Raw genomic sequence first — 19,271 nt, 5'->3', positions numbered from 1 at the left:
CTCCTCAGAATTAACAATTTGGAAACTGTAATACCACCATTCCCCAGAAAGTTCTAAATTTATTGGCAATAAATCTTTCTTAGGGATTGAAAACTAAAAAAGATTGTGAAGGAGATGTTTTTCTGGGATAGTACCTAGCACCATAATTCCCTCTCTGAATTATCATCTATTATCTTTAAGATAATTTAGACTTTACCTACTAAGATCAGTATCTTATCTGGTGTTGGCAAAAGTGAGAAGTGCGCTACCCACAAACTAAGGTAAAGAGTAGCATTAGTTAATAAAATTCCCCTGAGCCAAAATAATAAAGGCAGCACAGCCCTGGTATAAAGTGTAAGGAACAAATGAGTGCTGTTGTCTTTTTCAACTGGTCTGTGCAAAATCTCATCTTATATATCACTCATATAAAACACAATATATATATACACACACACACCATAGAGGCACCTGGTTACTTAATGGCTAAAGCAAATATGCAAACAGTTCAAATATGACCTCAGATACCACTTAACTTCTATTTGCCTTAGTTTCCTCTACAGTAAAGTAGGAATTTTTGAGCATCAAATAAGTTAATATCTAATATTAAATGTTAATTTTTAATACTTATAAAAGTACTCAGCACAGTGTCTCGCACTTAGTTGGTGCTATATAAATACAATTTCCTTCCATTCCCTTCCCCTGCCCTTGAATCTTCTTTGCTCCTCACAGTTAAATTGCTCATTTCCTTTCCCAGAGAATTGACTCTCTGTCTTATCCCTAGAGGGCAAGATTCTTAACCTTTTTGTGTTTTCTTTGGATCCACCTTTGGCAGTCTGGTGAAGCCTATGAACTCCTTGGAAAAATATTTTATAATGAATAAAATGAAATATATAGGACTATATAGGAAACCAATTATATTGAAGTAGAGATCAATATATTTATATAGTGACTACTATAGTCAAGCACTGTGCTAACAAGTTGATTTAAAAAAAATAAAGATCTCATTTGATTGAAGAAAAAAATAGTTCATGGAATACAGGTTAAGATCTGCCACTAAAATGGGAAAGGACTTCAAAGTCTCCATCATGGCAGAATATGTTATATTGAAACATGTTCAAAATACAGCTCCAAACCAGAGTACTTTCATTCCTGAAGTGAACCCTTTTCCTTTAACTTTTGGCCTCATCCAACCTTGCCCAATGGCCAGGAACCCACTTGACCTAGACCTTCTGAGTCTGTGACCTTAAAGTCATTCTTGCTCAAGGGTAAAATTTATACATTAATATTTTCTCTCTCTAGCCCCTCAGTGATGTGTCTTTTGTCCATGTCACTGCTTCCCAAAGTTCTAGAGTTCTAGTTCCTCATTATTTCAGAATCTACTATGGTACCAGTGGGGGCAACTGGGTGGAGTTATTTAAATGACCAGAAGCTGATTCCAGAAGCATCTGGGAAGAGAGCCAAGCATTCCCTGGCAGTGCCCTATACTAGGAGAGAAATATTTGCAATGCCTGCTACATGAAAACATAAATAGCAATTCAAGAAATGTCCAGTTATGCCGAACCATAAGCTGTTGTTCCATTAGAATACTGAGTCATGCTACCAAAATATATTGTTGAGTGTCTAAATAGACTCTCAGCCTCTCTAGAGCCTGAATGGCAACTCAATCTCTCTCTATCCTCATACTTCTTATTTTTTATGCCATTCAATTTGATAAGCCTATAATTATTTAGTTCATGTTTGTTCTTATTTTTCCTCCCCCAAGATATGATTGTAAGTTCTCTGAAGGCAAGGGTTGGGTCACACTTCCCTGTTTTCCACCTCTCTCCCCATCCATCATAGTGTCTTACATGGTTGTCGTTCAGTTGTTCCAGGATTCAGTCATGATTGGGGTTTTTTTTTTGTGGCATCATTTGAAGTTGTCTTGGCAGATATATAGAAGTGGTTTGCCATTTCCTTCTCTAGCTCATTTTACAGATAAGGAAACTGAAGCAGACAGGGTAAGTGACTTGCCCAGAATCATACAGCTAGTAGGTATCTGACGCCAGATTTGAAGTCAAGGAGATGAGTCTTCCTGACTCCAGACCTGGCACTCTATCCACTGTGCCCCTAGCTGCCCTGGTCTTGTATAAATTTAGGCATATATTACGTGCTCAATAAATACTTTTCTGAATGAATAAATGAATCTAGCTAGTAACTATGGTTTGTAGGCATAAATAATATATATTATTAATTATTGGGGGCAGTGAGGTGCCACAGTGGATAGAGCACTGGGCATGAAAACAGAAAGACCTGAGTTCAAATTCAACCCCACATACTAGATATGTGACTCCAGGCAAGTCACTTACCCCTATTTACTGCAATCTCCTCATTTGTAAAATGAGCTACAGAAAGGAATGGCAAACCACTCCAGTATCTTTGTCAAAAATAAACAAACCTAAATGGGGTTGCAAATAGTCAGACTCAACTAAACAACAAAAATACCTCTAGAGATGGGATAAGGCAGTTAGATGACACAGCAGATAGAGTGGTGGGCCTGGAGTCAGGAAGACTCATCTTCAAGGAAGACCAGTCAGAGATGAGGAAGGAAGAGAGTTCCAGGAATGAAGGGCAGTCAATGAAAATGTCTTAAATTGGAAGAAGGACTTTTGTATGGCATGGTCCACAATAGAGAGGTTAAGTCAATCCATCAATCCATATTTGTCGTTAAGTCATTTTTCAGTCTTGATTTGCTCAGAGTCCCATAGCTAGTAAATGTCTGGGGTTGAATTCGAAATCAGTTCTTTCTGATTTCTGGCTAGCTTCCACCTCACTTCCCTAAATAAAATAATAAATGCCCTAATAAATTATTTTTAAGCCCATAATGTGTGTCAGGAATTGCCCTAAACACTAGGGACATAATAAAAATCAAAAGATATTCCCTGCAAGTAAGGAACTAAGAACTGAATGCAAATGTTGTATCCAAGGTCAGAGAGGAAGGGAGTCATTCACAAATCCTGCTTAGCCTGCAGCTATAGCACCTCTTGTCACATCTCCTGTGGCAACTAATTTCTTCTTTCCTATATTCGGTAAAGCAGCTGTTATTTACTATGTCTATAAAATTGTTATTCAATTTATTTCTTTCACTTAACATATCCCAGCTTGTGTCTGAGGAACTGAAAGTCCTCATCAATATTGTCTTGTTCTTTTTGTAAGCTTTTAAAAGTTTCTTCTATCATCTTTCCCATCATATTGCTTTCTGTGATAAGATAAATGAGCTGTAAGAAATTCTCACTACCACCTTATTCAATTTATTATTGTTTAATTTCATCTATTATAATTCTTCTCAAATGTTCATCTTCAAATGCTTCTTATAGCAATTGCTTCTTACATCTCACTTAGTTGGAGTGGTTTCGGTACATAAGAGAAGATATAATACCATGATGGCTATCTTCAAGTCTTTGGTAGGGAAATTAGACTCATTCAGCTTGACCCCAGAGGGCAGACAGGAGTAATATATAGAAGCAAGACAAATTTAGCCTTGATATAAGGGGAGACTTTCTAATGATTGAGACTATCCAAAAGTAGAAGGGTCTGTCTTAGAAAGTAGTAGGTTCCCCCTTATTGGCAATTAGAAAATGGCTTCAAGAAAAAGGCAAGCATTCTTTCATTGGCCACATTGCAGACAAGTTTTTTGCTCAGTTATGAGTTGGGCTGAGATAATCCCAAGAGCCCCAGGAAGATCAGCATTTCCTCCCCACTCTGGTCCTGCTTTCATCTTAGCCTCCAAAGCCATCATCAGCAAATTAACTCTTGTGGAGAAAATGTTAGCCCTTCCCACCAACTGGCAACCAAGGACCACCTACAAGACAGACAAGCCAAAAGAGATGAAGCTTAGAAGCATCGTGGGACAGAGAAGTCAAACCAGGCCACCATCTCAATCACCCTCCCCTAGCCCTGATGGAGACAGCCCAAGACCATGAACCCAAAAGCCTTGAAGAATGGCAATGCCTTCTGGTCTACTGACCCTGCTTCTACCTAAGAACATACAGCTGTCATTGAGGGAAGCAATATCCGTGGTGTGCTGATAATTTTTAACAACCAGCTTTCTAATAAAAAAAGTATTTAATATTAATCTGCATTCTTTATTTTCTCCATCATATTAAGTCTAGACAATCAAGAAAACAATAGACAAGCACTGATTTGTAGCTTTTGCCAATTTTTAATCCATAAATGTTCATGTTGAATATTTAACAATCGCCATTACACCCCAAGGAACAATTCCTATGGAGAAAAGCCCTACCTTGTCAGCACTAATACCAACTGCTGTTGGACTACCACTGATCCCCTTTTGATATACACAAAAGCCCCAAGAATGGCAGCACCTTCCAGACCACCCATCTTGTTTCAAGTCCAATCATCCTCCCCCAAAACTAGTATTGAGAAAATTAACTCCTGTGGAAAAGGAACCAGTCATCCCAAACAAATACTGACAAATTGCCACCTCTGGCATATACAAGATAGCCTAACTGAAGTTACTAAAAGCATTCTGGAGTAGAAACCAGAGATGTCACGAAGCAGGCAAGTAAACCCACTGCTCCTACCTCCTCTGGGAACCTGTTGGGTACTTCCAAAGGCCTGGGCCCCAAAATCCCTGGACCTACAAGGCATCATAGACCATAACCTGGTGAGCCCAGCAAACATCACTGAGGGAAGCAATCACCACAGTGGAGAAGGAACTTTTAGTTTAATGTCCTTTCTTTCCATTATTCTAAGTTTCCTGCTATTCTTACAGCCAATTTTCCTGACTATTCCTGAAGGATCTGGATCCATTACTGCTCCATTGGAAAAAAGAAATAATTTTACCTTTGGGGAAAAAAAGAAATAATAAGCATTTATTAAATTACTTCTACGAGTCATACATTGGTCTAAGAACTCTTCAAGTAGCTCATTTGATTTAACCCTCACTACAATTGCATGAGGTGAGCACTATTCTGATCTCCATTTTACAGTTGAAGAAACTCAGGCAGAAGATAAGTGACAGGCCAGGGTTATGCAGCTTATAAATGTCTCTGACTAGGTTTGAATTCAGGTCTTCCAGGTCAATCCACTGTGCCACCTCACTTCCTTTTATCAACTTCTCTAGATAACATATCAGTTTGATCCTTATCTGCTTCCCCTTTTATTTCCCACACCATCTTGGTGGGCAGGTACATGGACCATTCCCACACACACACAACTCATGCACTCACCTCCAGTACTTTAGATACTATCATGTGAGGACTCTTTATTGCATTTTTGGTTTTCCCTACAGTGTTTCTTCAGTTACACATTTTTTTTGCCTTTCTTTTTTCTTAGGGTCTGAGTTATCTGTCTTAGTGTTTAATATTTTCTCTGTCCACCCATCTGTTTGTTTTAGCTCGTGTTTTCCTTCCTCTCTCTCTCTGCTGGCCTCTTTATAGATTCCTCTGTTCGATAGTTTAAACTCCATGACACTGCTTTGTTTACCCTCTCAGCTAGCTCAGTGTATTATTCCCCATCTGCTGCAGAGAGAGCACCCCAGTGCCCCACAAATCCAACTCCCTCTTGTTTGAACTAGTCTTTCAGTCAAGCATTCAAATTTCTCATCTACCATCTCTTTGCATCATGTCATAGGATTATGACATGGAGATAATTTCTCAGAAAATTAAATATGTTAAAGACCTCATTGTTCTTTTTTTCTCTCTTTCTCTCTTCCTTCCTTTCACTCTTTCTCTATTTCTTCCTTTCCTTCTTCCTTCTCTTTCTTTCTTCCTTCATTCCTCCCTCCCTCTTTCTTTTTTCTTCTCTTCCTTTGTTTCTTTCTTCCTTTCTTTTTCTTTTTCTTTCTGTCTTCTTTTTCTCTTTTTCTCCTTTTTCTCTTTTCCTGTTTCTATTTTTCTTCCTTCCTTCCTTTCTTCTTTCCTTTATTTCCTTCCTTCCTTCCTTCCTCCTTTCTTCCTTCCTTCCTTCCTTCCTTCCTTCCTTCCTTCCTTCCTTCCTTCCTTCCTTCCTTCCCATCATCATCATCTTCAGGCAGCTAGGTACCATAGTGTTGGACTAACAGTCACAAAGCTATGTTCAAATCTTGCCTCAAACACTTACTAAGTGTGTGACACCAGGAAAGTCATTGTTGTTGTTGAGTCATTTCAGTTGTGTCCAACTTTCATGACCCCATTTTGGAGTTTTATTGACAAAGATACTGTAGTGGTTTGCCATTTTCCTCCCCAGTTCATTTTATAGATGAGGAAACTGAAACAGTTAAGTGACCTCCCCAGGGTCACACAGCTAGTAAGTATCTGAGACCAGATTTGAACTCAAGGAGATGAGTCTTCCTGATTCCAAGTCCAGTGCCCTATCTACTATACTGTACCACCTAGGTACCACTGGAGAGAGGTTTAAATTGGGGGTGGGGTCACAACCTTGATTTGCTCAGTGCATTTATTTTATTTTATTTTATTTTTTAAAAACTCTTACCTTCTGTCTTAGAACTGATTAAGGCAAAAGAGGAGTAAAGGCTAGGAAATTGTGGTTAAGTGACTTGCCCAGGGTCACATAGATCCAAAGTGTCTGAGGCCAAATTTGAACCTGGTACCTCCTGTCTCCAGGCCAGGCTCTGTCTCCATTGAGCCACCTATTTGCCCCAATGCCCTTATTTTTAAAATGGGAATAATAGCACCTACTTTCCAGGGGTCAAACAAATGAAATGATAATTTTAAAGCACTTAGCACAGTGCTGGCACATCAGAAAAATGATATATAAATGTTAGCTATTATTTGTGTCTTTTCATCCCCAGGTACTATGCTTGTTCAAAGTACATGCTTAATAAGGGCCTCTTAGCCACTTTGGGAAATAAAGAATACAGATGGCGAAGGACCTATCCCTAGGAAGCTAACAATTCAGCTAGAGAGAGATTAAATCCATGAAATGATCAAAGAATATTTAATCATTTGACTTGAGTACTAATTTTAGATATAGTAGAAATAGGGGATAAATGACTGAGTATCTTTGAATCCTCCTTTCCCCATCTGTAAATGACATTTGTACTAGTTACTTCACAAAGTCGTCATGAGGAAAGCACATTATAAACCTTTATCAATGCTATAACAATGTGAATTCTGATTATTAGGACTTATATTACTTATATTATTTTATATTTGAATTATTTATATTCATATGTTTATATTATTTTATACATTTATTTTTACATTTATGTTTTTATCTATATGAATTGATAGTATTTATATCAGGGTTTATATCAGAAAAACTCCTAATAATCATAATTCACATTGTTATGGAAGGACTAGCAACTTGTAAAGATTTTCCTATTTATCAATAACAATATAATTCCCATTTCCCTGGTGCTGTCTTCAGGAAGGACATGTAGCATCAGGGTTCAGGAACCTGATGTTTGCCTTACTAAAAGGTCTAGGTTCATTTCCCAAGAATGACTTTTCTAGAGACTGGCGATGACAATAGGGTAGATTTTAAAAATTAAGCTAATTCACTTGCTAACATTTGCTTTTCAGTGCCTCTTTGCCTATTAAAAAGTATGGACTATCTCAGGCAAACCTCTTTAGGGTAATCCAATTCTGGTACCAAGAGAGAAGTTGGATGCCCTAATAACACGGACAAAGAATATTGGGTTGGAAGCTTAAGAGATACACATGACATTCCTGTTTCTTCTGCCTACTGACGATTAAGGCTTAGGAAGTTCACTTCATAACTTTTGGTTTCAGTTTCTTCACCTATAAGGTCCCTTCCATTTCTGAGATTCTATATGCTACCTGGCAACAAATCCAGAATCTTTACCTGTTACCATTTTACCATGAAATATTATCTACCCTTTATATCCACTTACCTTGAGCTGAACTTTCAGGAAATGACATATCATGTAATGCTAGTAAAAGCATAGAAATTCATATTTAATCAAAACGTTTAAGTTTGATCATAACTCAAAAGGGATGTGATCCCCCCTTCCTTTTCCCAATTCAGAACTAACCTTTTAGCAATAGCTCATGGTTCCCAAGAAATACTGAAACTGTTAATGTCTGAAATGCTTTTGGTTATTTATGCCAAGGAATCAATTGACTAGGGATCCCCCAAAATCAAGGATGAACTGTTTAGCATAATTAGCTAAATAAAATGATTAGACTGAATCCTAGGGCCCTTCATAAACGGAGTTTGACAACATGTGCCGAACAGATGGGTGAGGATACATGTCTGCCTTCCTCTACATCCTCTCCTCCAAATTGGGCATTTTGTCCCCAGTGTAAAGAATTTAACATAACTCATTCTTGGGGTTTTCCCCCAAAAGGGATGAGTGGAACAGATTTCTCGACCTTCAATTATCCACACCCATCTCTGAATAATGATTGCAAGTTTCCCTAATCTCCAAAGATATGTGGCCCAATAGGGACCTGTCTAACCATATGTGCTTGACTGATTCTCTGTGTCTTTCAACTGACTCCAAGATCCAAGGTTTGTGCTCAGGAGGTTCATCTAGCCTTCCAGTGCTCTTTGAAGGCTTTATGTTTTTTAACCAATGTGTAGATTTTTAAAACAATGTGAAATAATGATTTATTTTTATACCTTATACAAGTGTAACTTTATATATTATACTGTCACCATCATCATTAATTCTTAAGTTCAAATAACCATTTTCAGATAAGTGCATGGAAATTTCCCTTAGACAATTAGAAGGGGAAGCTTTATCATAGAGCTTTATCATCTTTTATCAGAGCTAAGGATTCCAAATGTTTTTATCCCACTTAATTTCACATTTCATTCTAATGTTTTTAATAACTTATTTTCTCAAGCTCTGCTCTAAATATGAAGCAAATTTTCCTCCTGAGGCAGCATAGGACCATTAGCAGTCACTAGTGGTTCAACAGAAACATAGAAGGGGGCCTCCAATGGAATGCTCTAGAGATCTGCCCTTGGCTTTGTTCAGCTTAACACTTTCATCCATGACTTGGAGAAAGGCATGGGCAGCGTGCCAATGACACAGTGCTGGGGGGACAGCTAACACAGGATGCCAGAGTCAGGATCCAGAAAGACCTTGAAAGGCTAGAACATTGGGCTGAATTTAATAAAATCAAATTTAACAGGGATAAATATAAAATCTTACACTTGAATTCAAGAAACTGACTTCACACCATACAAAATGAAAGAGACCTGGCTAGTGAATAATTTGTCTGAAAAATATCTGGAATTTTTTCGTGAATTTTGAATATAAGAAAACAGAGTGACATAGCATGCCAGAAAGTTAATACATTTGGAGGCTACACTGATAAAGCATAGTTTCTAGGCACAAGAAGATAGTAATCCTACTCTATTCTCCACTGATGTGACCATATCAGGAGTACTGTGTTCAGTTCTGCATACCACATATTAGGATGAACATTGGTAAGAGGGAGAATGCCCAGAGGGGAGGAGAACAAACAAATTTGTAAAGAGCCTTGAATGCATGTCACATGAGGGTTGGTTGAAGGAATTGTAGATGATTAGCCTAGAAAGAAGAAGGGTTCAAGGTCATTATAAATGTCTTCAAGTACTTGAAAGACTCAGAGAAAAAGGATTGAACTTTTCTGCTTGGCCTTCAAGGATAGACCCAGGAAGTGGAAGTTGAAAAGAGGCAAATTTAGGTTTGATATAAAGTGGGGGGGGGACTTCATAACAATTAGAGCTGTCTAAACATAGACTGGTATGCCTCAAGGGGTAATGAGTTCTCCATCACTAGGAACCTTCAAGCAAAATCTAGATGACCACTTCTCAAGAGTATTGTAGGAACACTTTTTTTTTCCAGGTATGAGCTACTAACTATGCCCTAACTCTGAAAAATTCTCTGCCTCTATGACTGCTTCAGGCAAGAAAGGAACTGCTGTTCTCTCCCCTGAAAGAACCCTATATCGCATATGAGACTCTCAGTGGGGTTACCCGTGTAATCGTTTTGACTGATTTTACTCATCATTTCAGTCAAACAGTGGGCTCATTCAGCCAATGACTGTTTTGACCGGTGTCTTTACTGAAATGACAGGTTGTTTTGCCATCAGTCAGGCATAGCCTTTCATAGCCAGAGAGTCACTTCAGGTATTTATTCCACAAGGTTATTGGAAAATATTAATCAAGGTCTAACAGATTATGATCGTGATGCATGCTCATCATCTCTGTTTAACAAGGCTCTAAGCACATTTCAATTCAACTCAGCATAATTTGATTAAATGCTTTCTATGTGCCAGGCACTGTGCTAAGCACCAAGAAATAGAGATGAAGAAAACATACTGTGTGCCCTTAAGGAGTTTATATTCTGTTGGGTAAAAAACCATAAACACATATTCTAAAGAATCAAATTAATTTCCAGGGGTAATAGCAACTAGAGGAACCAGGAAAGACCTCTAGAAGGAGATGCTATTTGAACCGACTCTTGAAAGGATCTAGGGACTCCAAAAGGCAGGGAAAAGAAGACAGAGAGAATTCTGCCTATGAAGAACAACCTGGGCAAAGCCTAGAGACAAGAGATGGAATGTTGTGTACAGGGAATAGCAATCTAAGTTAGTTTGGCTTGAATGTCAACTGCACAAAGGGGAATAATGGGAAATCAATCTAAAAAGATAGGTTGGGGTCAAAACGTGAAGAGCTTTAAATGACAAAAAGTGGTGCTTTTGTTTTATCATAAAGGCAATTTGGGAATGAATGAAGGATCTTGAATAGGGAAAAGACCTGGTCACAACCATGCTTTAGGAATATTGATTTGGCAGCTGCATAGGGGATGAATTGGAAGACAGAGATTTGAGGTACAGACACTCTTTAGGAGGCTATTTCAATAATTAAGATGAGGGGCATCTAGGTGGATAAGTTCTGCCTGGAGTTAGGAAAATCTGAGTTCAAATCTGGCTTACTACACTGGGCAAGTCACTTAACTCTGTTTGCCTCAGTCTTCCTATCTGTAAAATGAGCTGGAGAAGGAAATGGCAAACCACTCCAGTGCCTTTTCCAAGAAAACTCCTAAAGGAGTCATGAAGAATCTGATAAAATTAAAAGACAACTAAAAAAGTAAGGTGGCTATATAGATAGAGTACTAGATCTAGAGTAAGAAGACTTGAGTTCAGATTTGGCCTCAGACACTTACTAGCCACAAAACTCTGGTTAAGTCATTTAACCTCCCAAGAAAACACCAAATATAAAGAATCAGACACTGTGCAAACAACTGAACAACAACAGTACCTGGACTTCAGACTCCTCCCTTCTTGGGAAAGATATTAGACTGGTCTGCCATTACCTTCTCCAGTGGCAAACCAAGTGGTTATGGGTCTGTGATGTAGAGGTTTTGGCAAGCTATGGCAATACAACTGTGAGTTCTAATAGGTTTTTCCAAATTGAAAAGAATTTGTGGCTATGGTAGTGGGAAGAGAATATTATCTACTATCCAAGAGCCAGGTAATTAAGTGTTCAAAAGCTCATCACCATATGTAGCTACTGGGTGATGAAGTTTTAGGCATGACTATCTTCAACCTTGTAAGGAAAAGTAGGCATTCACTCTACATACTAATTAAGCCCTATTGTCCCTAAAGAAATGAGGGCTTAGATTAGATTAGGATGGAAATTCCTTGAGAGGAGAGATTTTTTATACAATTCAATGGAACAGTAAATAGAGAGTATTGAATTTGGATTCAGAAAGTTCAAGTCCTATCTCTGATAACTCACTCAGCTTTGTAACCCCTATACAAATTACTTAAAACTCACTGGATCTCAATATCTCCTCATCCCTAAAATAAGAATAATAATAACAGCTACCTCAAATGAGATAACAGATTTAAAGTGCTTTGTAAAACTTAAAGTGCCATATAAATTCTAGCTTTTATATGTAAATGCATATATATATATATAAGCATATAGATTATATATAAATAGGCATGTGTAAGGGGAAAAAGAGGTTTGGGGTTCAATATATTAAAAGGTGGTCACCAGGGGAAATTTCCCAAATTAAGGAATAATCTCAAGTCAAAATGACTTTTATGGAACTTTATTTACAAAATATAGGAGAGAGTGGAAGTAGAGAGATGAGAAGAAGGTAGAATAAGAGATTTGTATTTAAGTCTGGGGTTTACTCCCACAGGGCTCCAGAGGCCCAGCCAAAGCTTAAAAGTCAATTTTTAGCCACAAGGGCTTCTCCCAATAAAGGGAGCCTCCTGGAGGCTAGTACCTCCTGGGAGGTTAAAGGAATTAGCTTTCTTCACTCACCACGTGTAGTTCTAAGAGAGAGACTAAGAGCAGTCTCACCAGGGTCCTGATCAGGGTCCCAGGTCCAGCACTCCTCCACGTCCCATTCACCAACCAGAAGCCCTTCTCCAGCCTAAGACCTCTGACTCACTCTTTCTTTCTAAAGGGGTCACTTATGTGTCACTTCCTGAGCCTCCTTCCTAGTTTGGGTGTCCAATCACAACAGACACTTCTCTTAGGACTGCCTAGGGGGCAGTCAGTCAATTCTGATTTGTCACCCACTCTAGCACACGTGGGTTACAGACCTCCCAAAATTGGAGATGTTCTCACCTTTGGTGATTAAATCTAAAGATGGGAAGTGTAGACAATATAATTATCACATATGTAAAGGTCTTTGCAAATTTAAGATGAACATATAAACTCTAGCTATTATAATTATTATTATTATTTGTATTCATAACCATAGGATTTTAGCACAATGCTTGAAACAATAGATAGTTAATAAGTATTGATTGACTTTTAGTTTGAAAGTTGTATTACAGCTAGTCCTGGAAATGCTAAAGGATCATTTAGAGTTAAAAAAAAAAAAAGAGTAAGAGATAGTGAGTCAAGGCCATGAGAGAAAAGTGAATCTAGCTGAAAGAGAGAGAGGGGAAGAGAGAGAAGGGTAGAGAGAGAGAGAGAGAGAAGAAGAATGTTCCAAAATGGCTGTTTTCCATTTGTGTTCAGCCATCCTAGAATATGGACCTTGATTATTTCAAACTAAAGAATATGTTCTTTAAAGTTAAGGACAAAAACAGAAAATCTTGACAGTGCCCTGCATTGACAAACATTGTTACAATAATCTGTTTTGTTTTATGAAACAAAGTGTGTTTTATTGTTGATGAAACATCGTCTGTGTTCTACATATTAAGCATACTTCCAATTAATATGAAGAACAAAGCAATGTATAACAGCCCACAAATCCTTAGCTGTGAAAGAAGAAAAACCTAGTTCTTTAAATGTAAAAGCACATCTGATCTGACTATTGGATCAGACTAATTTATTATCATAAATTAGAATATTTTAATAGTGAAATATATTCTTCTAGAATTGGATAATTAAGCAACAAGATGTGACAGGTGGGTGTATTGCCAGATAGCTTTGCTAAATGAAAATTAGAATCTAAACACAGTGAAATAAATGTATAACATCTACACTTAAACGATTTCCTCCCCAACTCCCATCTATCTGCTTTTCTCTATACTTAAATGTCCATTAAAGTGTTCAGGTATGAAAATATTAGCCATCATTTTTATCCTTCTTCTTGGATTCTCAAAATGCCCAAATGCAAGTAATCCATAACAACTGAAAGAAGTGTCCTTTCTCCTCCAAGGGAGACCTGGGATGCTGGTCAAGAGATTCCACCATAGAATAGCTATCCAGTGCAATGAGCTCACATCATTCTAAGCAAGATATATAGATGGCCCATTTTTCAGAAAACAGAGAGATTTAGCTGTAACTACATTCTGAATTTTTATGAGCATTAACATATTTTATCTGCTTCATGCAATATGAAGTACAACACCTCAAACCTCCTGTGTTACTTACCAGTGACATTATGTTAAAACTCAAAGTGATGTTCATTTAGATGTGGAAATACCCAAAAATGTGCATTCTAAGTGATTCAATGCTGTATATTTCTAGGACATAATTGGGAAAGCACTGCAGTACATTGGAACATATGGTGAACTTAACAAAATAGAGCAAGTCGTGGCTCTGATTGATGAAGAAATGTGCATTAACTGTGGGAAATGCTACATGACCTGCAATGACTCTGGATACCAGGTAGGAACATGCATGAAATTAGCCAAAAGACCCAGCGAGGTATCTTTTGGGATGCGTTGACAAAAAAGAATCCTGTTGCTAAGCATATGATTAAAAACAGATGTACCAAGTATTCTCCTCACCACTAGGAGATTCTCTCTTCCTCTTCAGCAGCCATCATTCAGAGTATGAGAGTATAGTCATTTAATATCAGTAGCAGGTAGAATTAATTTTATGGGGAGGAGAAACCCAGGCCATAAGAAAAGCATAGGTGGCTTATGATAGTGATATAATATACAGTAATACGTATAATCGGTTTTATTGGTGAACCTCTATACTATTCACCTAAAGATTCATATCACCTGCCTTTTGGCCTTAACTCATCACTGAGAGGGTTCTTCTCCATTTAATTTTTATTGAGCTTTTAAACCAGGAATATGCAGACCCCTAAACATACCCACTAGTTGGATAGGTGAGTTCCATGAGGACCTTCTTTGCAGCTTTCAAAGGCAGATAAATGATGTTGCTGCTGTGCTATCAGACCATTGCTGCCCCTTGCAGGTAGCCAGAAACTCCAGAAACGATGCTGTACTCCATGCCAGAGACTTAATTGTATAGAAAAGTCCTCTGGGACACTGGCTTCAGATAGGGAATAGACTATAGTGAAGCAAATGACCATTTAACTCCCTGTAGCCTCTTCTGGATCAAGTTGCTATTGATCTTTGAAAACTCTCTTATTGTCCTTTGGGGAGCATTATAAGATTTCTATTTTATGTGCAAAGATAAAAGAATATCATGAATTAATCCTTTTATTCTTGAAACCAGCCATGTTATAATAAAGACTGTATGGTGAAAGGATAGACAAGGCTGGCCTTGGAAAGACTCTAAAGTCCTGTCTCTGACATATACAACCTGGGTGGCCATGGACAGGTCGTGTAACCCCTCAATCCTGGAGTCGCCATGATATCACAGAAGAGAGCTCTACCTAAACATTCAAAAAATCTGTAGTTTTTCCTGTCTGTGACTTTATGGTCACATACTAAGACTGGTATGACTTTAGCCAAGTCATTTAATCTTCAGTGTCTTCATCTGAAAATAAGGATGTTGAAGTAGATTTATAATCCTACATTCCATGATGTAGTCATCATAGGGAAGTTACCAATTTCTTTTGGCAGAAAGTTTCACTACTGGGAGTTCACCCCATAAATAAAATTAAAGGTGTAGAATATGATGTCCCCAGGAAAAAAATGTCTTACCCTTAATAGATTCTGCACATCAATGTGAAATATTTATATTTCTTTGTTGTTATTTTAACATTCATTTTCTAATATGGCATGACTGTATGGGATACAGGATTTCCTTTAGAAGCTGGGTCTGAAGTGGTAGTGTTAGAAGGCTATGATGAATGCCAAAAAATATGGTGATCATTAAATAAAATGTTTTACATCATGATTGAGCTCATAGCTATATTGAAGTAAAGGAAAATAGGATATTTTAGAAATATGTTAGTTGTCTGAGGAAAATAACTTCTAGGGAAGAAAATAATGTCTTACTGGTAACTTCTATGAAATGGTTTTTAGTCAAGGTTTGATACAGATTACTTCCTGTATTCTTTTGCTTATAACTAATATAATTATGATTAAATCTATAAATCAATTTCCAGTCTCTTATTATCATAATTTGATAGGCTTGCATGTATGTTTTTGCAATCTTGGTAGGATTTTTAGTTCAGTTCTGTCTCTCAGTTTCTACTCCAATACTTCACTTTCTAATCTCTTGATGAAAAAGTTCTAGTCTTCTGTGGAAATAGCCTAAATACAAATAATCACATCATAGACAATTATGAATTACTTAGCAAAATGTGTAGGTGGGCAGGTCTAGAAGACTTCAAACTAAAGTCGTAAAATAAAGGGTTCCAGTCCTCGGATGTGGACTTTTTTATTCTCATCTGATAGAACTTTACTATAATTTACATAATGTAGTTTCAGTAATAAAGGAGAAAATAAAAATCATGCATAAAATAACTGGCTCTTCTTAGAAAGCTCTTCTTTTGTCTCTGCCATCTCAAAAAGATTTGTCAGAATTTTAAATTGTCAACTCAATGCAAGGTTTTGAGTGTCTAAAATTTTCAAAGCATAAGATTTCTAAGACAAGTATCTTTTTAGTCTCTTCAAAGATGTCACTTGGATTTCTTTTCATGTCAAAGGGGAAAAAAACTGAAGGAAAAATTTCTTTCACTAAACTCCTGCTACAAATTTTATCATACAAAATGTGAAAACCACTTCCATGGAAGAAATGTTTTGGAAGAAAGGTTAAGATATTGATAGGGATGAGTTTCAATGCACTATAACTTGGACTCAGACATATTTTAAAAAAAAATAAGTAAAGAAGATCAAATGTTTTTGTTAAAACATAGTATTTTGACAAATGGTTTCTTTTTTGTACTTTTCTATTCATGTAAGATTACTTTATAGCAAATCAAAAACAAAATTTTACATGCAAAGAATTTGGCATATCATTCTCTTATTTACTTGGTTGATAACTGATTTCTGTTTTCTCCTCCACCCCACCACTGTTTTCAAAAATCAAAGATAAATCTTGACTCTAAATTGTGGAGAGAGATTACTTGTAGTTGTTACAATAAAAAAATGTGATATTTTTAATATTGAAAATAGTTATGAATCCTATAGTTTGAGAACACAGAAAAGACCGTGCCCTAAACATTCACAGAATCCCATAATATATTTCAATGTGGGGCCTAATATCCCCAAACAATCCAGCAAATCTGACCACTGGTTACCCAGCAAAGTGTTTCCATGTTTATTTCTTTCCATTAGATTATGAAAAGAATAAAAAGGGTTGGTTTGGGAGGGGAAAAGGGGGTCACATGAAAGCAGCAAAGCCAGAGATAAGAGCCTTCCAGAACTGAAAAGAACTGAGCTCAGAACAAATCTAACTGAAGTGCAATGTTGCTGAGAAATGTTTCCTCATGTGAAGAAAAATACCCTTAAGAAATTTTAAACCTTGTATTTTTAATGCAGAGGGATCTCTCTCTGTCTCTGTCTCTCTCTCTGTCTCTCTCTCTCCCTCTCCCTCTCCTCCTCCCCATCTTTTTTCTTGGCAGCTAAACTGTTGCTATAGTCACAATTCAGTACTCCAGCAAGGGTGTCTCCAGTCATGACGACTACTGCATCAGATGGAAAATGGGGGGCATGCCTGACCTTTTTCCCAAGAATGACATCAATACCATTTATTTCTGTTTGCAGGCTATACAGTTTGATCCCAAAACCCACCTGCCCACCGTCAACGACAATTGTACGGGTTGTACTCTGTGTCTCAGTGTCTGCCCGATTATTGACTGCATCAAAATGGTTTCCAGGACAACACCTTATGAACCAAAGAGAGGCTTGCCCTTAGCTGTGAATCCAGTGTATTAAGGTGATTAGTTTAACAGTCGTGGCGAATTGAGAGTCACCAGTAGAAATGGATATGTTTTCTAATTAGATCATTATTTTTAAATCTTTCTACATAAAAATAACAGGAATTATAATAGTGACAGTAATAATAATAACAACAACAATAATAATAACCATGTTAAACTGCCCATAGCCATACATTCTAATGATTCTTTTCAGATAAAAGTTTTATGAAATGTTAGTTATCCATTGGTTAATTAGATGTTTTCTGTCAATTCTGTCCATTGTTGAGAAACATTAACTTTTCTTTGGCAATTAATGCTCCAGTTTCCAAATTACCCTGTGCTGGGCTCTGTCTTTAATTCCTAATTGTAAGTGAAATTAAGTATTTTGGAACAAAGTACAATTTAACATACAAGAAAACCGTTGCCGAGGAAACATTTTATAATTAAAAATTACATTTAATTTTAACACTGTTTCTTCAAAAATGTAATTAGCTCCATAAAGCACAAATGAAGCAAGTTATTTTACTATGGAAAGAAAAGAAAGGAAGCTTTAAATAGGGTTATAAAAGGTGGATTAAGTACTCTCAGCCAACATAAAACCTAGCTTCTCCTTTGTACCAGGCACACACATAGATACAAAGCATGAGTATTTGCTAACCATCATCATTACTGCTTGCTTCAGAAAGGTGTCTAAAATCCATACCAAAGGCTACAAAGTATTTTCCTTTAAATGTTCAGTTTATGTTCAACTATGAGCTTATTCGGCTCTAAAACCTCATTTCTGCTATGTAGTGAATTTATTCTACAGATTTTTAATAACTTTCCAAATTTACATATTAAAAGGCAGTGTGGCAAAGCTGACCTGGAAATTAGGAAACCTGGGTTCAAGTTCTTCCTCAGACACATGCTGGCCATGTGATTTTAGGGTAGTTGCAACCTAGGAAACTAAGACTTTAAGTAAAAGATCAAATCAGTGAGAAGAAATTCCACACCAGTTCTTTATACTAATGGATTCACAGATATAGACCAATAGAAAATAAAAATTTTAATATTCATTTGAATGAAACTTAAATTATATGATGGCTCATGCATTGAATTACTCAAGAATAAAAATATAATATACAAATAATATATAGTAAATTTATCATTCTTTTCCTACGCTTTAAATTAGTAATGTTCCAGAACTATATATTAGTCAAAAAAGAAATTAAGGTTTTTTATATTTCTCAGAATTTATTTTTAGAATCACTTAATCTTTACTTTTCAGAATATTCTCATATAAGTCTATTTCTATTGTAGAATTTCTATGTTTCATTAATATATATTAAGATAAATCTATCAGCAAAGTATATTATGTTGTTCTGTTCCTGTGCCAAAAGAGCAAGATTTAAAAAATCAAATTGTATGTTTTTAGAAATCTTCATTTAACCGAGTCTCTGTATTTGAAATGTTAAATACAAATGAAATAAAAAATGATTTTAAACAACTCAGCCTTTTGTTAACTCTTTTGCAATATCTCGATTGCCATCATTTGGATTTTGCTTAGAAGCACTCTTTCCTCATTTCTGAAAGCGATGCCAGATGCCTGGTCCAAGATGTCAGGTAAAGGAGGTGGCATTATATTAAATTAAATGTTGTACTTCTATGCCAACTCCCCCAAACAATCACTGCTCTCCTGGCCCCTGCCAATGATGACTCTCTTAAGGCTAACTGAATTCTATCCTTTCCCACCCAGTGAAATGTGCATATGTCAGATAGTGTCATGGGACAGACCATGGGCACAAATCAGTGAAAGGGAATGGGCAGCCTGCTCTTGGCATCTCCACATGTTGCTTACTGTCTTGGCTCC

General features: G+C 36.9%; 1 protein-coding gene across 1 annotated transcript in view; it reads left to right on the top strand.

The window, feature by feature from the left end:
* DPYD (dihydropyrimidine dehydrogenase) overlaps positions 1–18,908 on the top strand; it is a 974,103-nt gene extending 955,195 nt beyond the window's left edge. Inside the window, exons 22-23 of the mRNA XM_044672105.1 lie at positions 13,882–14,022; positions 17,268–18,908. Of these exons, the coding sequence (XP_044528040.1) occupies positions 13,882–14,022; positions 17,268–17,438 (312 nt within the window). The 3' untranslated portion in view covers positions 17,439–18,908. The remainder of the gene's footprint in view (positions 1–13,881; positions 14,023–17,267) is intronic.
* The last annotated feature ends 363 nt before the right edge of the window (positions 18,909–19,271 follow it).

The sequence above is a fragment of the Gracilinanus agilis genome, chromosome 4, assembly GCF_016433145.1.
Source record: "Gracilinanus agilis isolate LMUSP501 chromosome 4, AgileGrace, whole genome shotgun sequence".
Classification (NCBI taxonomy): Eukaryota; Metazoa; Chordata; class Mammalia; order Didelphimorphia; family Didelphidae; genus Gracilinanus; species Gracilinanus agilis.
The sequence above is the reverse complement of the archived record's forward strand: the minus strand, read 5'-3'. Positions and strand labels throughout refer to the sequence as shown.